The sequence below is a fragment of the Fukomys damarensis genome, unplaced genomic scaffold (assembly GCF_012274545.1).
Source record: "Fukomys damarensis isolate Sample0158 unplaced genomic scaffold, DMR_v1.0_HiC HiC_scaffold_33, whole genome shotgun sequence".
NCBI classification, from domain to species: Eukaryota; Metazoa; Chordata; class Mammalia; order Rodentia; family Bathyergidae; genus Fukomys; species Fukomys damarensis.
The window spans coordinates 56,456,985-56,473,390 of NW_022900945.1; the positions used below are offsets into that span (position 1 = coordinate 56,456,985).

The 16,406-nt window shown below is 42.1% G+C and overlaps 1 protein-coding gene and 1 non-coding gene across 3 annotated transcripts in view; one reads left to right on the top strand and one right to left on the bottom strand.

The window, feature by feature from the left end:
- Positions 1–16,406, top strand: part of Nup210l (nucleoporin 210 like) — a 92,177-nt gene that overhangs the window by 39,530 nt on the left and 36,241 nt on the right. For both annotated transcript variants that reach the window (XM_010643966.2, XM_010643965.2), the window contains exons 15-17: positions 3,808–4,029; positions 4,804–4,977; positions 13,642–13,834. In XM_010643966.2, the coding sequence (XP_010642268.1) occupies positions 3,808–4,029; positions 4,804–4,977; positions 13,642–13,834 (589 nt within the window). The remainder of the gene's footprint in view (positions 1–3,807; positions 4,030–4,803; positions 4,978–13,641; positions 13,835–16,406) is intronic.
- LOC117284043 lies at positions 9,022–9,124 on the bottom strand. Its single transcript, XR_004515133.1, has one exon. It is a non-coding gene; the product is annotated as a U6 spliceosomal RNA (small nuclear RNA).

A 16,406-nucleotide genomic window follows, 5' to 3' on the forward strand; every position in this document is an offset into this window, starting at 1 on the left:
CGCAGGACCTTTCATTTGCAAGGCAGGCAACGGAATCACTGAGCTAAATCACCGGCCCTCCACTAAGTTGGGTTTTTTTTTTGTTTTGTTTTTGTTTTTGTTTTTTGAGATAGGGTCTCACTATGTAGTTGAGTCTGACCTGGAACTCACTATGTAACCCAGGCTGGTCTCGAACTCACAGGAGTCCTTCTGCCTCAGCCTCCTGAGTGCTGGGATTACAGGCTTCCACTAAGTTTTTTAAATTAAAAAATTCAATCATCTGCTACAGATTCAATTCAGTTTTCACTACTAACCTGACCACGACAATCCTGTATTCTTTAGAGCAGGGTTTCTCAAACTAGCCATTACTGGCATTTGGGACTAAATAATTCCTTGTTGTAAGGACTTGTCCTATGCAGCACAGATAATTCAGCAACATCCTAGGCCTCTAGTAACTAATCACCAGCAGCCATACAGTAAGGATGATGTGACAAGTGGCTCAGAATCAAAGTGGATAGAGCTTGGCATGGTTTCTACATATTTGATTCTATCTGGAGCTAAAATTGATGTTTACAAGTTCTTGTTGTTAGATACTGACAAATCCAGACTCAGTGACTCTTGGAATGAGGGATAAATTAATACTAATGAGAGAAGCAAGATAAGTTATTAAGTTTTTAAGCTCTGAGGTATAGTTTGTAAGGAAACAGTGTGTGTTGCATGGCTGTAATCCCAGCACTTGGGAGGCTGAGGCAAGAGCATCACTGGTAGTTGGAGGCCAGCCTGAACTACATAGCAAGATCTTGTCTCAAACAACCAATAAACAGAGCCAAGGATTTAGCTCAGTGGCACTGCACCTGTCTCTGCCTTGCAAGCACAACGTCTTGAGTTCGAGTCTACATACCAAAAAACAAGCAGATAAACAAAAAACCAATAAACAAACAAACATAGGGTTCAAGCTGGGTGTAGTGGTACATGCCTGTAATTCCAGAATTTGGGAGGCTGAGGTAAGAGGATCACCACAGAGTTCAAAGCCAGCCTGAACTACATAGTAAGACTCTGTCTCAAAAACAAAAAAAAAAAATTCATAGGGTTCAGGTATGTTTCATTGGTTTCCTAGTGGATGAATCATTCTATTTGCCAAATTAAATGAAACTGCCCGGATGTGGCTCATTGTAGTTCCATTAGGTTGGTTGGTTATTTTGTTTAATTTATTTTTCATTGTATAGTCTTCTGAATTATTTAAATATTTGCCATGTACATGTGCTTTTCTTTTTTTATATTCCAGGGATTGAACTTGGGACCTTGCGCTTTTAAGGCAGGTGGCGGCACCACTGAGCTAAGTCCCTGGCCCAGTTGGTTGGTTATTTATGGATTTGGTACTGAAAGGGCTGGGATAGAGCTCAGTGGTAGAGCACTTGCTTAGCATGCGCGGAGCCTGGGTCCAATCTTCAGCACCACCAAAAGAGAAAAAAGGCACTGAATATTGAAACCAGGCCTTTCCACTAAGCTACATCCCCAGACCTTTTTTATTTTGAGACAGGGTCTCACTAAATTGCCCAGACTGGCCTTGAACTCACCAGCCTCCTACCTCTGCCCTCCACAGTGTGGGGATTTCAGGCTGCACCACTATGCCAGTTTTTTATTACTTTTATCCTTAGTCTTATTTCATATTTACCGAGTGTCCAAAAATCAGACCTTGGACTGGGGATTTAGCTCAGTGGTTCCGGCGCCTGTCTCTCAAGCACAAGGACCTGAATTCAATCCCCAGTACCAGGAAAAATAAAGAAATAATAAACAGATTAAAGCTAATTCAAACTTGATTTTAAGAAAAGCAGATTTCCCTGAATGTAAAACATACTTAAAGGAAAGAATGATTCCTTTTTCTACCTAATAATTTAGTCATGCATCTTTCCCTTTACCTGCTTTAAAACATGTAAAATTATGTATCTTGGGGCTGAGGCTGTAGCTCAGTGATAGAGCACTTGCCTAGCATGCTCCAGGCCCTGGATTTGATCATCAGCACCACAAAATTAAAATTAGAAGGAAAAATGTTGGACTATACATCTAAGGAAAAGGAATAATCTCTATTGGGAGACCTCCCATGAAACCTTCGCTAAGTTCCTTTTTCTAATTATCTTTTCTGTAAAAGGCTTATATAGCATGTTGTATTATATCTTGTTTTAGTGCTCATACTCTTTGTCTTGGTGGTACTGGGAATTTGTTTTTGTTTTTTGTCTTTTTTTGGTTGTTTTTTGTTTGTTTGTGAGACAGGGTCTCATTCTGTAGTTCAGGCTGTCCCTGAACTCACTACATAGCCCAGGCTGACCTCAAACTCAAAGCAATCCTCCTGCCTCAGCCTCCTGAGTGCTGGGATTACAGGTGTGCACTACTATGTCTGGCTTGGTACTGGGAATTGAAGCCAGGCCCTTTGCACTTAGCTATGTTCCCAGGATGGATGGATGGATGGATAGATAGATAGAGGGCCAGGGATTTAGCTCACTGGCACTGCCCACTGCCTTGCAAGTGTAGGATCCTAAGTTCGATCCCTGGTACCAAAAAAAAAAAAAAAAAAAAAAAAAAAAGATGGATAGACAGATGCATGCAGATACATATATAAATATCTATAGTGAATCTATTTAGATATCAACCTCACTATGTAGCACAGGTTGGTCTTGAATATTGGCCATCCTCCCAAGTGCTAGGATTCCAGACCTGTGCTACCCTGCCTGGTTTTGTTTTGTTGAGATAGGATCTCACTGGATTGCCCAGACTCTCCTGGAGCTTATCCTCCTGCTTCAGCCTACTGAATAGCTAGGATTACAGGCATATACTGCCATGCCTGGTTTATGCAGTTATCTAAATAATACCTTTTAGTGCATAGCATTGTACTAAATCCTGCTGAGGAAGAGAATCCTATAAAAAATAAGTTATCCGTGCATGGCTGGGATAGTGGCACACACCAATAATCCTAGCACTAAGAAGGCTGAGACAAGAGGGTCACCACGTTCAAAGTGAGCCTGAGAATTTAGCAAGACCCTCTCTCAAAATAAAAAGTAAAGGAGCTAGGAATGTAGCTCAGTGATAGAGCTTATCTAGCATGTATGACCCCTGTGTTCAAGTCTCAGGATCACACACCGAAAGGGATAATTCTCTCCTCTAAAAGAGTTTACGTTATAAATAGCAGAGTAGAGAGTGGAGGATAAAGAAGTGGTAATGGTTTGGAAAGACTGGAACCAAATTAACAGATTAGGTAACACATCAGTTTGACTTGAATGATCAGTAGGATCTATGTGAGTACAGCTTTTGAGTAGTATTCCAAGAGGAGGGCATTACATATTTCTCTTAAGCATTTTCAGCATATTCAGATAACTAGTTTTTCACCAGGCATGCTGGCACATGCCTATTGGAGGCTGAGGAGGAAGATCACTGGGAGTTTCAGGCCAGCCTGAACTACATAGTAAGGCCCTGTCTCAAAAACAAAAAACGAAAAACCCCACACAAACAAAAACTACTTTTTCACCTTAAATAACCATTGAGTCGGGGCCAGGGATTTAGCTCACTGGTTCTGCCGCCTGCCTCGCAAGCACAGGGACATGAGTTCGATCCCCAGTACCAAACAAAACAAAACACACAAAAAAAACATTGAGCTAAGCATCGTGTGCACACAAGTAGTCCTAACCTCTCTGGAGGTTGAGGCAGGAGGATCTCAACCTAGCAGCTCAAGACCATCCTGGGTGGTGTAGTGATACCCTGGCTCTCGACGAAGGGAGCGTAGACAACTGCTGCGTTCCCTGATCAGCCTGGGATTGATCTCTTCGACGTCCTCAGGTCCTAAGCCCCACGGAAGTGGCGTTGGTGACGTGGCGCTCTGTGAAGGAGATGGTGTTTGAAGGAGGCCCGCGTCCCTGGATCTTGGAGCCCTCCCGCTTTTTTCTGGAGCTGAACACAGAGAGGAGAGAGAAGGTTGAAGTAACAGAAGTCCGGCTGCCAGCTAAGAGGAAGCAGAACCAGTACATATACAGAGTCCTGTGCTTGGATTTAGGGGAACAAGTAGGACAATGGTCTTTTTTTAACATTTCTTTTAGTGTAATGACACTCCAACTCTTTTGTACTTCCAGCCACTCCTTTTCAGGTTCCAGTGGATTAGTTTATGAATTAGGACAGTTGTAAGTATTGATAAAAGGATTTGAACAGTATTCCTGTTGTTTAAATGCACCCAGTGGTTTCAGTTTGGTTATCTGAGAATTCTAACAGTTCACTAAATAATTTGAGATCACTTTGCAGTGATAAGCTTATTTCACACTATTTTCAGTCATTTTATTACTATCATTCATTTCCCTATTGTCCATATTAGAGTATATTTGGTTTCCTATTTTCAAAGAATTCTAAAAAGAACACCTTTAGAGTGTCTTCTGTGGTTAGCAATCTTGAAGAACCAGTTAAATCTACACTGATGATAGGGATAAGTATTTTCTCCTGTATCAGTTGAATTAGCTTTCTTTTTAGAAGTAGATGGATTTGCATAGTGCCTGTCCACACGTATGGCCCTCCCTTTATCAAAACTAGTAACAGATGAGTTGAGGGGTGGATCCTGTAATCTCAGCACTTAGGAGGCTGAAACAGGAGGATCACCGCAAATCTCAGCCAGCCTGGACTACACAGTGAGTTCTAGGCCAGCCTGAACTGCATAGCAAGACCCTGTCCCCAAAAATTGTTCAAAGGGATTTTCTACAATGGAATATTAAAAATTCTGGCACATTTACAATGGCATGACTGACATTAAATGTCTCTATCAACAGTTACCTCTTGCTCTGGTCTTTAAAGGTTCTCACATTCCGAATTGGAAATCGCCCAGGTGTTCTGAACCCTAGCCCAGCTGTAGAGTCCGTGCAAGTACGTCTCGTGTGCGCCCACCCCGCCAGTGTGTCAGTGACACCAGTGTACACAGTGCCAGCTGGTGCCCAGCCATGTCCTCTGCTGCAGCACAGTGCGCAACTGGTAGGTATGGGGTAGAAACAGCTCCCTTGACATTGCTGTCCTTCCTATTAGAGACCAGGGATCTGAGCCATGGCCCTTATCTCCCTAAGTGAAGGGAACTGTTTCATTTTAATTATTCTCTGACAGTACCTGAGTTACAGCTGTCCACACTCAGCAACATGACCTCCCTTACTGTACTGGAATACACAGCTGGTGATTATGGCAACAATCGCGATCTCTCTGTGTAGCTCCACGATGTTTTGGTGATACCCTTTCCTACTAAGTCTTTTTTTTTCTTGAAGTTTTTCCCTGTGTAGTCCAGGTCAGGCCTAACTCTGTGCCCAGGCTGTTCTCAAGTTCTTGGCCTTCCTGCCCCGGTCTCCTGAATGCTGTGGTCATAGGCATGTACCGTCATGCCCTGCTCCTACATCTCTTCTTAGCATTATTGTTTATTAATAAAATTTACCCCTATTCTAAACCTACTGTGAAGAATAGTGATAAGCCATAACATAACTATTAAGTAAGTAACAGGGACTGAGGAGTAAATGAGTGGTCTGACAGAAACTAGAAATGAGACTCTATAATAAACATAAGAGAACAGAACACATTCTTTACCCTGTGCAGAATCCACAGTAAATTTTTCCCATTTATAAATGAGGAAATTGGGGCTCCTAGAAGTTGAGTAATTTTCCTGAAGTCATCAGTAGATAATAGTATATTCTTCTGCCTCACTCCAAAGCATACTAACATTATACTACATTGCCTCTTCTTGTAAAAGAACAGAATGAGACAGTACAGGTTAGCAACACTTCTTTTCAGAATCAAATTCTGTGTTAAATGTTGTTACTGGAAGTTTTGGAATGATTCGCTTTTTGTTGTTAGCTTTTGTTTTCTTGGTTTGTTTGTTTGCTTTTGGTTTTTTTTTTTTTTTTTTTTTTTTTTTTTTGAGACAGGGTCTCACTTTGTAGTTTGACACTGACCTGGAACTGTTTTCTTGTTTTGAGACTTGATGTGTAGTTTATTTAGTCTGGCCTTGAACTCTCTTGGTCTCATTTGGCATCAGTGCTAGGCTTACAGATGTATACCACCACGCCAGGCGATGAAGAATTCACTTTTTATTTTATTTTGTATTATTTTTATGATTCATTTTTAAAAAATGTACTTAGGGAGCTAGGCATGATGGCATACAGCTGTAATCCCAGCACTCAGGAGGCTGAGGCAGGAGGAACACAGTGAGTTTGAGGCCAGCCTGAACTACCTACCGAGACCCTGTCTCAAAAAAGAAAAAAAAATCATGAGCTGGGGGTGTAGATCAGCGGTAGAGGGCTCGCCTGGCATGCACAAGGCCCTGGATTTGATCTCTAGTATCACAAAAACAATTAAATAAAGAAAAGGTAGAAAGCTCTCAGAGTGGAGAAGAAAACAGCTCCATAATGCAGTCCCATTATCATTCAGTGTCATTTTCTTTTGAAATAATTCACATTTATAGGAAAGTTGCAGATAAAATTGCAACTTTTCCCCCTTGAGCCATTTCAGAGTTTGAAACATGATTCTCCAACACCCCACTTGCATACTTTAGCATGTTTCCTTTTTTCTTGATATATAATTCATACCTCATAAATTCCTTTTAAAGTGTGTAAGTCAGTTACACAACCATCACATTAACTCCAGATCATTTTACTTTGCCCAGAAGGAAATAAAACTTCATACCCTTTAGCAGTTACTCCCCAATTTCTTCCTTCTCCTGCTGCTGCCAGCCACTACTTACTGTGTTTGTTTTCAATAAATGTTAATTTTTATTAGTACATTGTTTGTTTGTTTGTATGTTTTGTTTTGGTTTTTTTTGGTACCAGGGATTGAACTCGGGTCCTTGAGCTTGCAAGGCAGGCCACCGAACCACGGAGCTAAATCCCTGGCCTGTTGTTTTGTTTTTTGAGGCTGGGTCTCACTATGTCATCCAGGCTAACCATGAGCTCCCTAAGTGGCCCAGGATGGCCTCAAATCCATGATTCTCTTGCCTCAGCCTCCTGAGAACTAGGATTACGAGATGTGTCTATCTCTATTTTATATAAATCCCACAATTCGTGTCCTTTGTGTCTAGGCTCTTTCATTTAGTAGGTGTTCGAGCTTCAACCACTTCATAGCATGTACCAATTCTGTATTATTTTTTTAGCTTGAATAATATTTCACTGCATACTACATTTGTTTATTTCTTCCTTTGTAGTTGATGGACATGTGCCTTCCATGAACATTTATTTTTGAGTCAGGGTCTCACTGTGAAGCGCAGGCTAATCTCAAACATGCATTGATCCTCCTGCATCAGCCTCCCGAGTGCAGGGATTATAGGCACAGCTGCTCCACGAACATTTGTATACAAGTTTTTGTGTGAACATGTTTAATTTCTCAAGTAAAGAGGAGTAGAATTGCTGGATCCTATATTGTGTGTTGGTCTTTCAAAGAACCACCAACTGTTTTCCAAAGTAGCTGCATTTACATTTTCCTGAGCAAGGTTTGAGGGTTCAGTTGCTCTACGTCTTTGTTGACACTTGCTGTCTGTCGTTTTGATTCCAGCCTTTGATGAAGATAAAGTGGTATCTTGTTTTGATTTTTATTCGCATTTCCCAGTGATGAGCCATGTGCATCTCTTCCTGTGCTGATCAGCCACTTGCATGTCTTCTTTGGAGAAATGTCTATTCAGATCTTTTGCCAGTTTCCTAATTGATCTGTTGCTATTTTTTAAATTCAGTTGTAAGAGTTCTTCATATATTTTTGTTGGGGGGGAGTCATATATTCTTTTTTTTAAATTGAGTTTATTGGTACAATCTAGGTATACAGCACAGTTACATTCATCGTTGGGATCCTGTACCTTTACATGACAGGTCTTGGTTCTCATTTTTCCCCTTGTCCCTGCCCTCCCTTCACCCCCTTCCCCCCTCCCCATTTACAAACACTTTATTTCCATTTTTTCATTTTCTCATATTTTTTTTCTTTTCCCTTGTTCCCTTTCCCCTACCCTTCCCACTTTCCCTACACCTTTAGCCCTTTTCTTCCTATTTCACACTATTAATTATCCCATTAGGATCTTGTGTACTATTACAGTTTTTCACACCAAAGAGACTATTCGGTATTTACACATGTGTGACTTATTTCACTTGAGTATATCCTCAATATGAATCCATTTTCCTATGAATGACTCTAATTTCTCATTCTTTATGGCTGAGTAGTATTCCATTTTATAGAAAAACTACATCTTTATCCAGTTGCCAACAGATGAGCAAATGGGCTGTTTCCAAGTTTTAGCTATTACAAACTGTGCTGCTATAAACATTGGTGCACATATATCATTGTGATATGTTTCTTTTAATTCTTTTGGAAAAATACCCAGCAGCATATATTCTTTTTTTTAAGACAAGGTCTCACTATATAGTCCAGGTTGGCATGGCACTTGTTATGTAACCCAGGTTAGCCTGAAACTCAGGATCCTCCTCCCTCCGTCCCCTAAGTGCTGGCATTATGGCATGTGCCACCGTACCCAGATTCATTTCATATTTCTAGCACAAGTCTGTTTTCTGACTTGATTTGCAGAACTTCAGTCTTGTGGGTCATCTCTCATTCTTTTGATGACATGGAACCTGAAGAATTTCTAATTTTTTTTTTTGTACCAGGGGTCGAACTCAGGACCTTGTGCGTGCGAGGCAGGCAGCGGAACCCCTGAGCTGACTCCCTGGCCCCAAGAGTTTCTAATTTTGATTATGTCTAATTAATTGATTTTTGTTGCTGCTACTTGTACTTTTGGCATCTAAGAAGCAGGACACAAAGACTTATGACTTTGATTTCTTCTATTAGTTTTTAATGTATATTTGTTGGCATCTGTTTGCATTGTACAGTAACTACTGCCCCCTTGGGGAATCAGTCCTCACACATAATGGTATCATAATCATTATTGCTTCCCCTCTGCCTCTGCACCCACCCCTCTTCCCCCACCCCTGATGCTCTTCCCATTTTCACAAAGTCTGCCTCCTTGTTTCCTGTCATCCCTCTTCTATTTTTCTCTTTAAATTATTTTAAAATATGGAGCACTTCACAAATTTGCATGTCATCCATGTTCAAGGGCCATACTAATGTCCCTGTAATTCTTCCAGTTTTAGTACACGTGCTGGGGGAGCACACACTCTTTTATACATTTTACTGCTCTTACGTAGAAGGCCTCTGATATATTTTGAATTATTTTCTCTCTTTTCCCCCTGTTCTAGGAAATGAGCCCAGGGCCTTTGCCCAGGGCTACATATCCAGCCCGTGTGTGTGTGTGTGTGTGTGTGTGTGTGTGTGTGCGCGCGCGTGCGCGCACGCGTGCACACACATACACATGTATTTCTTTGGGACAAGATCTTACTAAGATCCTAAATTGCTCAGGCTGCCCTTGAACTGGCAATCCTACTGCCTCAGCTCCCGGAGTGCTGGGATTACAGGTGTGCACCACCATACCTAGCTGCTTTTCTCTTTCAAGGTTGTTCTGATTTAAAGATTCCACATGTATTAATTCATTTTCTCCTATGAATAAGTGGGCTGTCCATTTTGTTATATTTGTTTACTTTCTATTGCTAATTACTGAATAGCATAAAGAAAAGAGATGCTAGGCATAGGCCTCACAGAAAATTTTTAGAGAAGGCACATTATGGGGGTGTGTAATGCCCACCTTTATTTTTTAGGACTATTTCTATTGATGAATTATTAATTTTAATTTTACAACAAGATGCACTTAACAAAAATATCAAAATAAAATACTAAATTTTTAACATGTAATGAGCACATAGAATAAACAGTGTTTTCTACAAGTTTGTTTGCTTACTAAATCTAGAAATACTTTTTAAGTATACAGTACAGTTACATTCATCATTGGGATCTTGTACCTTTACATGACAGATCTTGGTTCTCATTTTTTCCCCATACCTCTGCCCTCCCTTCACCCGCTCCACCCTCCCCTATTCACACAGACTTTGTTTCCATTTTTTCCTTTTCTCAGAGATATTTTTTCTTGTCCCTTATTTCCTCTCCCCCATTCTTCCTACTTCCACTACACCTTTAGCCCTTTAAAAAGAAAACATTTAATTTTAAAAATTATAAGTACGCAAAGCTGTAACAAGGCGCATAACGTGGGTAAAACTCACCCACTTACGCTTGGCGCACAGGGACAGACCTTGCCCCTCAAGCAGAGAGCACAGAAACAGCTCCTGAGGCGCGGCGGTGCCCTTACACTCCAGTGTGCTGTGGGCGTGTGCGACCCAGTGTGAGGAGCCGAGGTTCACATCAGGGTGACGACTGAGTCCTTGGGGGACACTTGGCTGTGTGCACGCGACAGCACTGTCCGGTTTAGCGTTTTCTGCAGCAAAGCAGCAGTAATTTCAGTTTCAAGAGGAATTGCATGACGCTGTGTGTCGGTGTGGGGAGCGCTGCTCTCTTAACGATGCCCTTCCGGTGCATGAACATGGGGTGTCTTTCTCCGTAGTTAGGCTAATTTCATTCAACAGTGTCTTCTAGTTTAAAGTATACAGGTCTGGCATTCCTTTTGTTACATTTATTCTCAAATATTTTGTTCTTTTGGTGCTGTCATAAGTGCCATTATTCCTGTAATCCATTTGCAGATTGTCCATTTGCAAATGTACACAAATACAGCTGTGTTTTGCATATTGACCTCGTATCTGCAATGCAGTTGTACTCACTCACTGCAGTAGTTGCTTTGTTTTGAGATTCCTCACGGTCTCTATACACAAAATCATGTTGCTTGCAAATGGAGATAGTTGTACAATTCCCTCCCTAATCCAAATGCCTTTACTTGGCTTATTTGCTCAATTACCCTGGCCAGAACCCCCAGCACAGAGTTCAGGAAAGGCATTACAAGCAGATGATCTTACATTAGTCCTAGTTTTGCGGGAAGTTTGGACTCTGCATCCTAATCTGCTGTTGGCGTCAGACATTGTGCAGATGCTATTTATAGGCTAAAGAAGGTTACTGACTGTTTTTTGTTTTGTTTTGTTTGTTTTGGGGTATCTGGGATCAAACTCAGTACCTGGCGCTTTCGAGGCAGGTGGCAGCACCACTGAGCTAAATCCCTGGCCTGGTTATTGACTGTTTTTAACTATGAAAGATTCTGTATTTGTCAAAGGCTCTTTCTACATCTTTTGAGATGATCATATGCTTTTCCTTATTCTGTTAATTTGGGTTATTTTTTGTTGGGGAGGTTGTGGTTTGTTTGTTTTTGTGACAGGGTCTCACTGTGCAGCTCAGGCTGGCCTCAAACTCATGGAGATCCTCTTGCCTCAGCCTCCTGAGTGCTGGGATTACAGGCATGTGCCACCCCACCCAGCTATTAATTTGGTGTATTACACTGATTGATTTTTTAATATTTATATACAGTGTCTCACTGTATATTCTAGTCTGGCCTTGAACTCAGAGTGAGCCTCCTGCCTCAGCCTCTGAGGTTACAGGCATGCACTTCTGTACCTGGATCTTTGATATAGTTTTAGATAGTCTTAGGGTCTCTGATAGAGTATCTGAGCCATGCTGGCCTCATAAAATGAATTGGAAGTTTTCACTCCTATTTTTGGGATGAGTTTGGAAAGGATTGCTATTCATTCTTCTTTAAACATCCTGTAGGAATTATCGATGAAGTCATCTGTGCTTGGAATTTTCTTTTTTTTTTTCTTCCTTTCTTTTGGTACTGGGGCCTGAACTCGGGCCCTTGTGCTTGTGAGGCAGGCAGCAGAAGCACTGAGCTAAATCCCTGGCCCCTGCTTGGTATTTTCTTTGTGGGAAGTTTGTGTGGCTTGTTTTGATCTTTAATTTTTTAATTTTTTTGTTCTTTTTTAATTACTATTAAATTTTATTGCTTATAGTTTAGTCCGATTTTTTTTTATTTCTAATGAATCAGTTTTGATTATTTGTGTTTTTCTAGGAATTTATGCATTTCATCTAAGCTATCTAATTTTTTTCTGGCACCCAGTGTTTCACTGTGTTGCCCAGGCTGACTGGGCTCCAGCAATCCTCCTGTCTCAGCCTGCAAAGTACTGGGACTAGAGGCACACTCCACAGGCCCGGCTTGGTTATATAATTTGTTTTTCTTTTTCTTTTTTTCCCCAGGTGCCAGGGGTTGAACTCAGGACCTTGCACTTGCCTGGCAGGCACAGTGCCACTGAGCTAAATCCCCAGCCCTCAGTTACAGAATTTTAGGCATATAGTTGTTTGTAGTATTTCCTTATAACCCTGTTCTGTAATGGCTGTACTAATACCTCCTCTTTGGGCACAAGGAAGGCTGTGATGTGAGGAGTAGAAGATTTACCCGGAGTGGAGTAAGTGCACAAGGAAATTTACTGAGACACACACTGTGAGCAACAGCAAGGTAGTCAGGAAAGGGGGCTGGGGGTTGGGTAGGTCAGCCATACCCTTGCTTGTGAAAGGCAGCAGAATAGAGTGTTCTTGTGCTTCTAGGAAAGTTTGAGACAGGGTCTCATGTAGTTCAGGCTGGCCTTGAATTTAGCAGTCCTCCTGCCTCAGCCTCCTAAATGCTGGATTACAGGTGTATGCTGCCACGCCTGGCTCTAATTTACTTTGTAGTTTCTTTCATGGCCTGTTTGTTATTTGGGAGTATTTTAATGTCTATGCATTTATGAATATTGCAAATTTCCTGTTACTGATTTCTAATTTCATTCGTGTTGTTAAAGAACAACCTTTCTGATTTAAATTCTTTTGTTGAGACTTTTTTTTTGGCAGTACAGGGGGTGTAGGGGATCAAACTCAGGACCTTGTGCTTGCAAGGCCAGCACAGCACACTGAGCTAAAATTCCCGGCCCCTATTGAGATTAGTTTTGTATCTAACACATGATCTGTCCTGTGGGATGCTCCATGAGCACTTAGGAGTGTGTTCCACTGTTCTTTTGGGGGTTTTTGTTTATTTTGTTTTTTAATTTCTGTATATGGTTTAACTCATTTATTTAAATATTGTTAAACATGCTCTAAATATATTTAGTATTGGACACTTGCCACTGTGGTGTTAGGGCTCTGGGCAGCTAAGACGCAAGACTCCTGTATTCCAGAATCTTGTCCTGTTTCTTGAACTGAGCACCCTGAGGCTATTTTTGAGGTGTTTCATTGATGTCTGTTAAGCCTCATGGGTTTATAATGCTTTTTGAGTCTTCCATTTCCTTGTTGAACTTCTGTCTGCTTGTTCTGTCCATTAGTGAAAGTGGTACCAAAGGTTCCAGCCATCATTAGTGAATTATCAGTTTCTTCCTTCAATTCTGTCAGTTTTTGCTTCATGTATATCTTGGTTACTTTGTTCATTGCTGGAACAAAATAGCTGGCATTGAGACACTGGGGGAGGAAATGTTTATTTAGCCCAGTTTGTAGAGGTTTCAGTCCATAGCCAGCTGGCTGCAAGGCAGGGTGGCAGGGCAGAGGAGCATCAAGTAGGAGAAACAACTCATGGCAGGACAGGAAGAATGCAAGCAACAGCGAGCAACCTCTGGGGCTATTTGGTTTTCACACATTCTTTTTTTTTTTTTTTTTTTTTTTTTCTGGTACCGGGGATCGAACTCGGGTCCTTGCGCTTGCAAGGCAGGCCACCGAACCTGCTGAGCTAAATCCCCTGGGGCTATTTGGTTTTAAACATTATTTTTTATTTTAATGCAGATTCCTGTATCAAGCCTGAGGGACACAGTCCTGGAACTCACAGTGTTTGATCAACATGGAAGAAAGTTTGATAATTTCAGCTCACTAATACTAGAATGGAAATCTTCAAATGAAACACTAGCCCATTTCGAAGATTATAAATCAATGGAGATGGTAGCCAAAGATGATGGCAGTGGGCAGGCGCAAGCACATGGTATGAAAATTACACATCCTTTGTCTTTCTTTTTTGTCATCTTTTTTGGTTTGTTTGTTTGTTTTTGTTTTTGTCTTTGAAACAGGGTCTTGCTGTGTAGCCCAGACTGGCCTCAAACTCACAGCATTTTACCTCAACCTTCTGAGCGCTGGGATCACAGGTGTACACCACCATGCCCAGCTACAAATCCATCCATCCCTCCTTTCTTTCTTTCTTCATATTGAGGATCAAACTCAGGACCTTGAACTTGCAGGCAAGCACAGGGTTGCTGAGCTACCTCCGCAACCCTACAAATCCTTTCTTTTTTTGTTTTTTTTGAGACGGTCTGACTATGTAGTTGAGACTGATCTGGAACTCACTATGTTGCCAGGCTGGTCTTGAACTCACAGGTATTCAGGCTGGTCTCAAACTAACAGCTATCCTCCTGCCTCAGCCTCCCGAGTGCTGGGATTACAGGTGTGCGCCACCACGTCCAGCTACAAATCCTTTCTTATATTATTCTTTCTAAGTAGTTCACATTATTTCCTTATAAGTGAAGATTTTATTTTAGATTTTATTATATATCACCTTTCTTCTTTTATCTTTGTGTTTTATTCAGAAAACATACAGGCAGATTTCCTTGTTGCAAAGCTAGGACCCAGGGTCTAACATTTATTATGAGAATATAAAATTTAAGTTAATTTAAAGTGTGTTGATGTCCTATTACTTCTCTAACATTTTGGAGGTATTACTATTAGCCAGTGTTTATTGAGTGGCTACCCTGCACACTGCACTTTGTAGGCACTGGGCTGCAGCAGTGGGGTAGATGTGTAGCACCCTTGTCCATGGATAGCCTGCCAGACTGGAAACCCTCTAACTTTGGGACATGGCACATGCAGAGTTCCTGCAGAGCTTCTAAAAGGGGGGCCAGCCCAGGGCAAGCAGAGAAGGCAGCATATTTCTGTTGAGAACCAAAGGGGTGGTTATTTTTGAGGGGGTTGTTTGTTTATTTGGTACTGGGGATTGAACTCGGGACCCTGTGCTTGCGAAGCAGGCAGCGGAACCACTGAGCTGAATCCCTGGCAAGGGTGGTGCTCTGAGGAAAAGGGAAGAATGAGTTGAAAGGACGAGAGCAGAGTCAGCGGGGACAAAGGCCTGGACAGGACAGTGAGCCCACGTGCAGGCGCCTGTGCGCCTCCATCTGTGGCACATCACCCACACCCATTGCTACCATGGGTCACCTGGCCAAGACCAGACTCACGGGCGTGGGGGTCATGAGATGTGATCCACAGTGGGCCTCCACAGACAGACGCTGCGAGGAACGGAGAGGCGGTGAGCAGGGCGACAGAACTCAGGAGGAGAAGCCGGAGGTCACCATGCCCGCGACTGTTAGCGTCTGCGTACCCTTGGGCCATGACAGACTGATGGGCGCAGTGGTCCTCCTGCCTTGGTCCCCCACGCGCGTGCCGGCCTGCCCGGCTGTGTTTGCCGGTCTCACCCCTTCCTTCCCAGCTCCAGTAGTCTATCTCCTCTGTCCTGTGTTACCCCAGCAGCTGCCCAACATCTCATCATCATACTCCTCACTAGCTTGTGCCTGGGCAGTCACTGTGAAATACATTTCTGAACCTCTTTCGATCTCTCTCTGTCTTGGTGGTTTTTGTTTGTTTGTTTGTTTGTTTGTTTGTTTTCGGTACGGGGATTGAACTCAGGACTGTGTGGTGCAGGCAGTAGAACCATTGAGCTAAATCCCCGGCCCTGTTTTTCGTTCAGGCTGGCTTTGAATTCACAGTGTAGCCCAGGCTGGCCTCAGCCTCTTGCATGCCAGGACTATAGGCATTTGCCACCACACCTGGCTAACCTGAGTTTGGTTTTTTGTTTTTTTGTTAGTTTGGTGCCAGGTATCAAACTTAGGACCTTGCGCTTGGGAGGCAGGCATGGCACCACTGTTTAGGGCTAAATCCCCAGGCCTAAACTGAGGTGTGTGTGTTTTTTTAAGCAAGGATTGTTTCTTCCTCGTTTCTGTACCCTAATTATGTGGGATAGTCCCGAACATCCAGAAGGCTGTCAGCAATCTTTGTGGAGCCAGTGAGTGAGTGTAGCATAAGGACGGACAGCTCCAAATTGAAGCGTGGTCATCTCACAGCAAGAATACAATAAAGATTGATCTAACCGAAGGGGAAGAGTCATGCTTGTTAAGTCAGAGAAAACCAGCCAGGTGGTGTGACACTGTGACACACACCTGTCATCTGAGCACTCAGAAGCCTGAAGCAGGAGGATCACTATGAGTTCAAGGCCAGCCTGCGCTATTCAGTGACACTGCCTCAAAAAAAAGGAAAGAGGGAGGGAGGTCAGAGAGAGAAGGAAGGAAAAGTGAATAGCTAAAACAGGATCAGATTATAGAGGACTTCAAATACTAGTTTAAGGAGTTTTAGTTGATCTGATTAAAAAAGTAGCTATTTACAATTTTTTAGTGACTAACATGGCATTTACATGAACAGAAGGGTTTAGAAGAGTAAGATCCCAAGGGACTATCTCTTTATTGTCACTCCTATTTGTAAACTGAAAAAAAAAAAAAAAAAAAAAACTTAATATA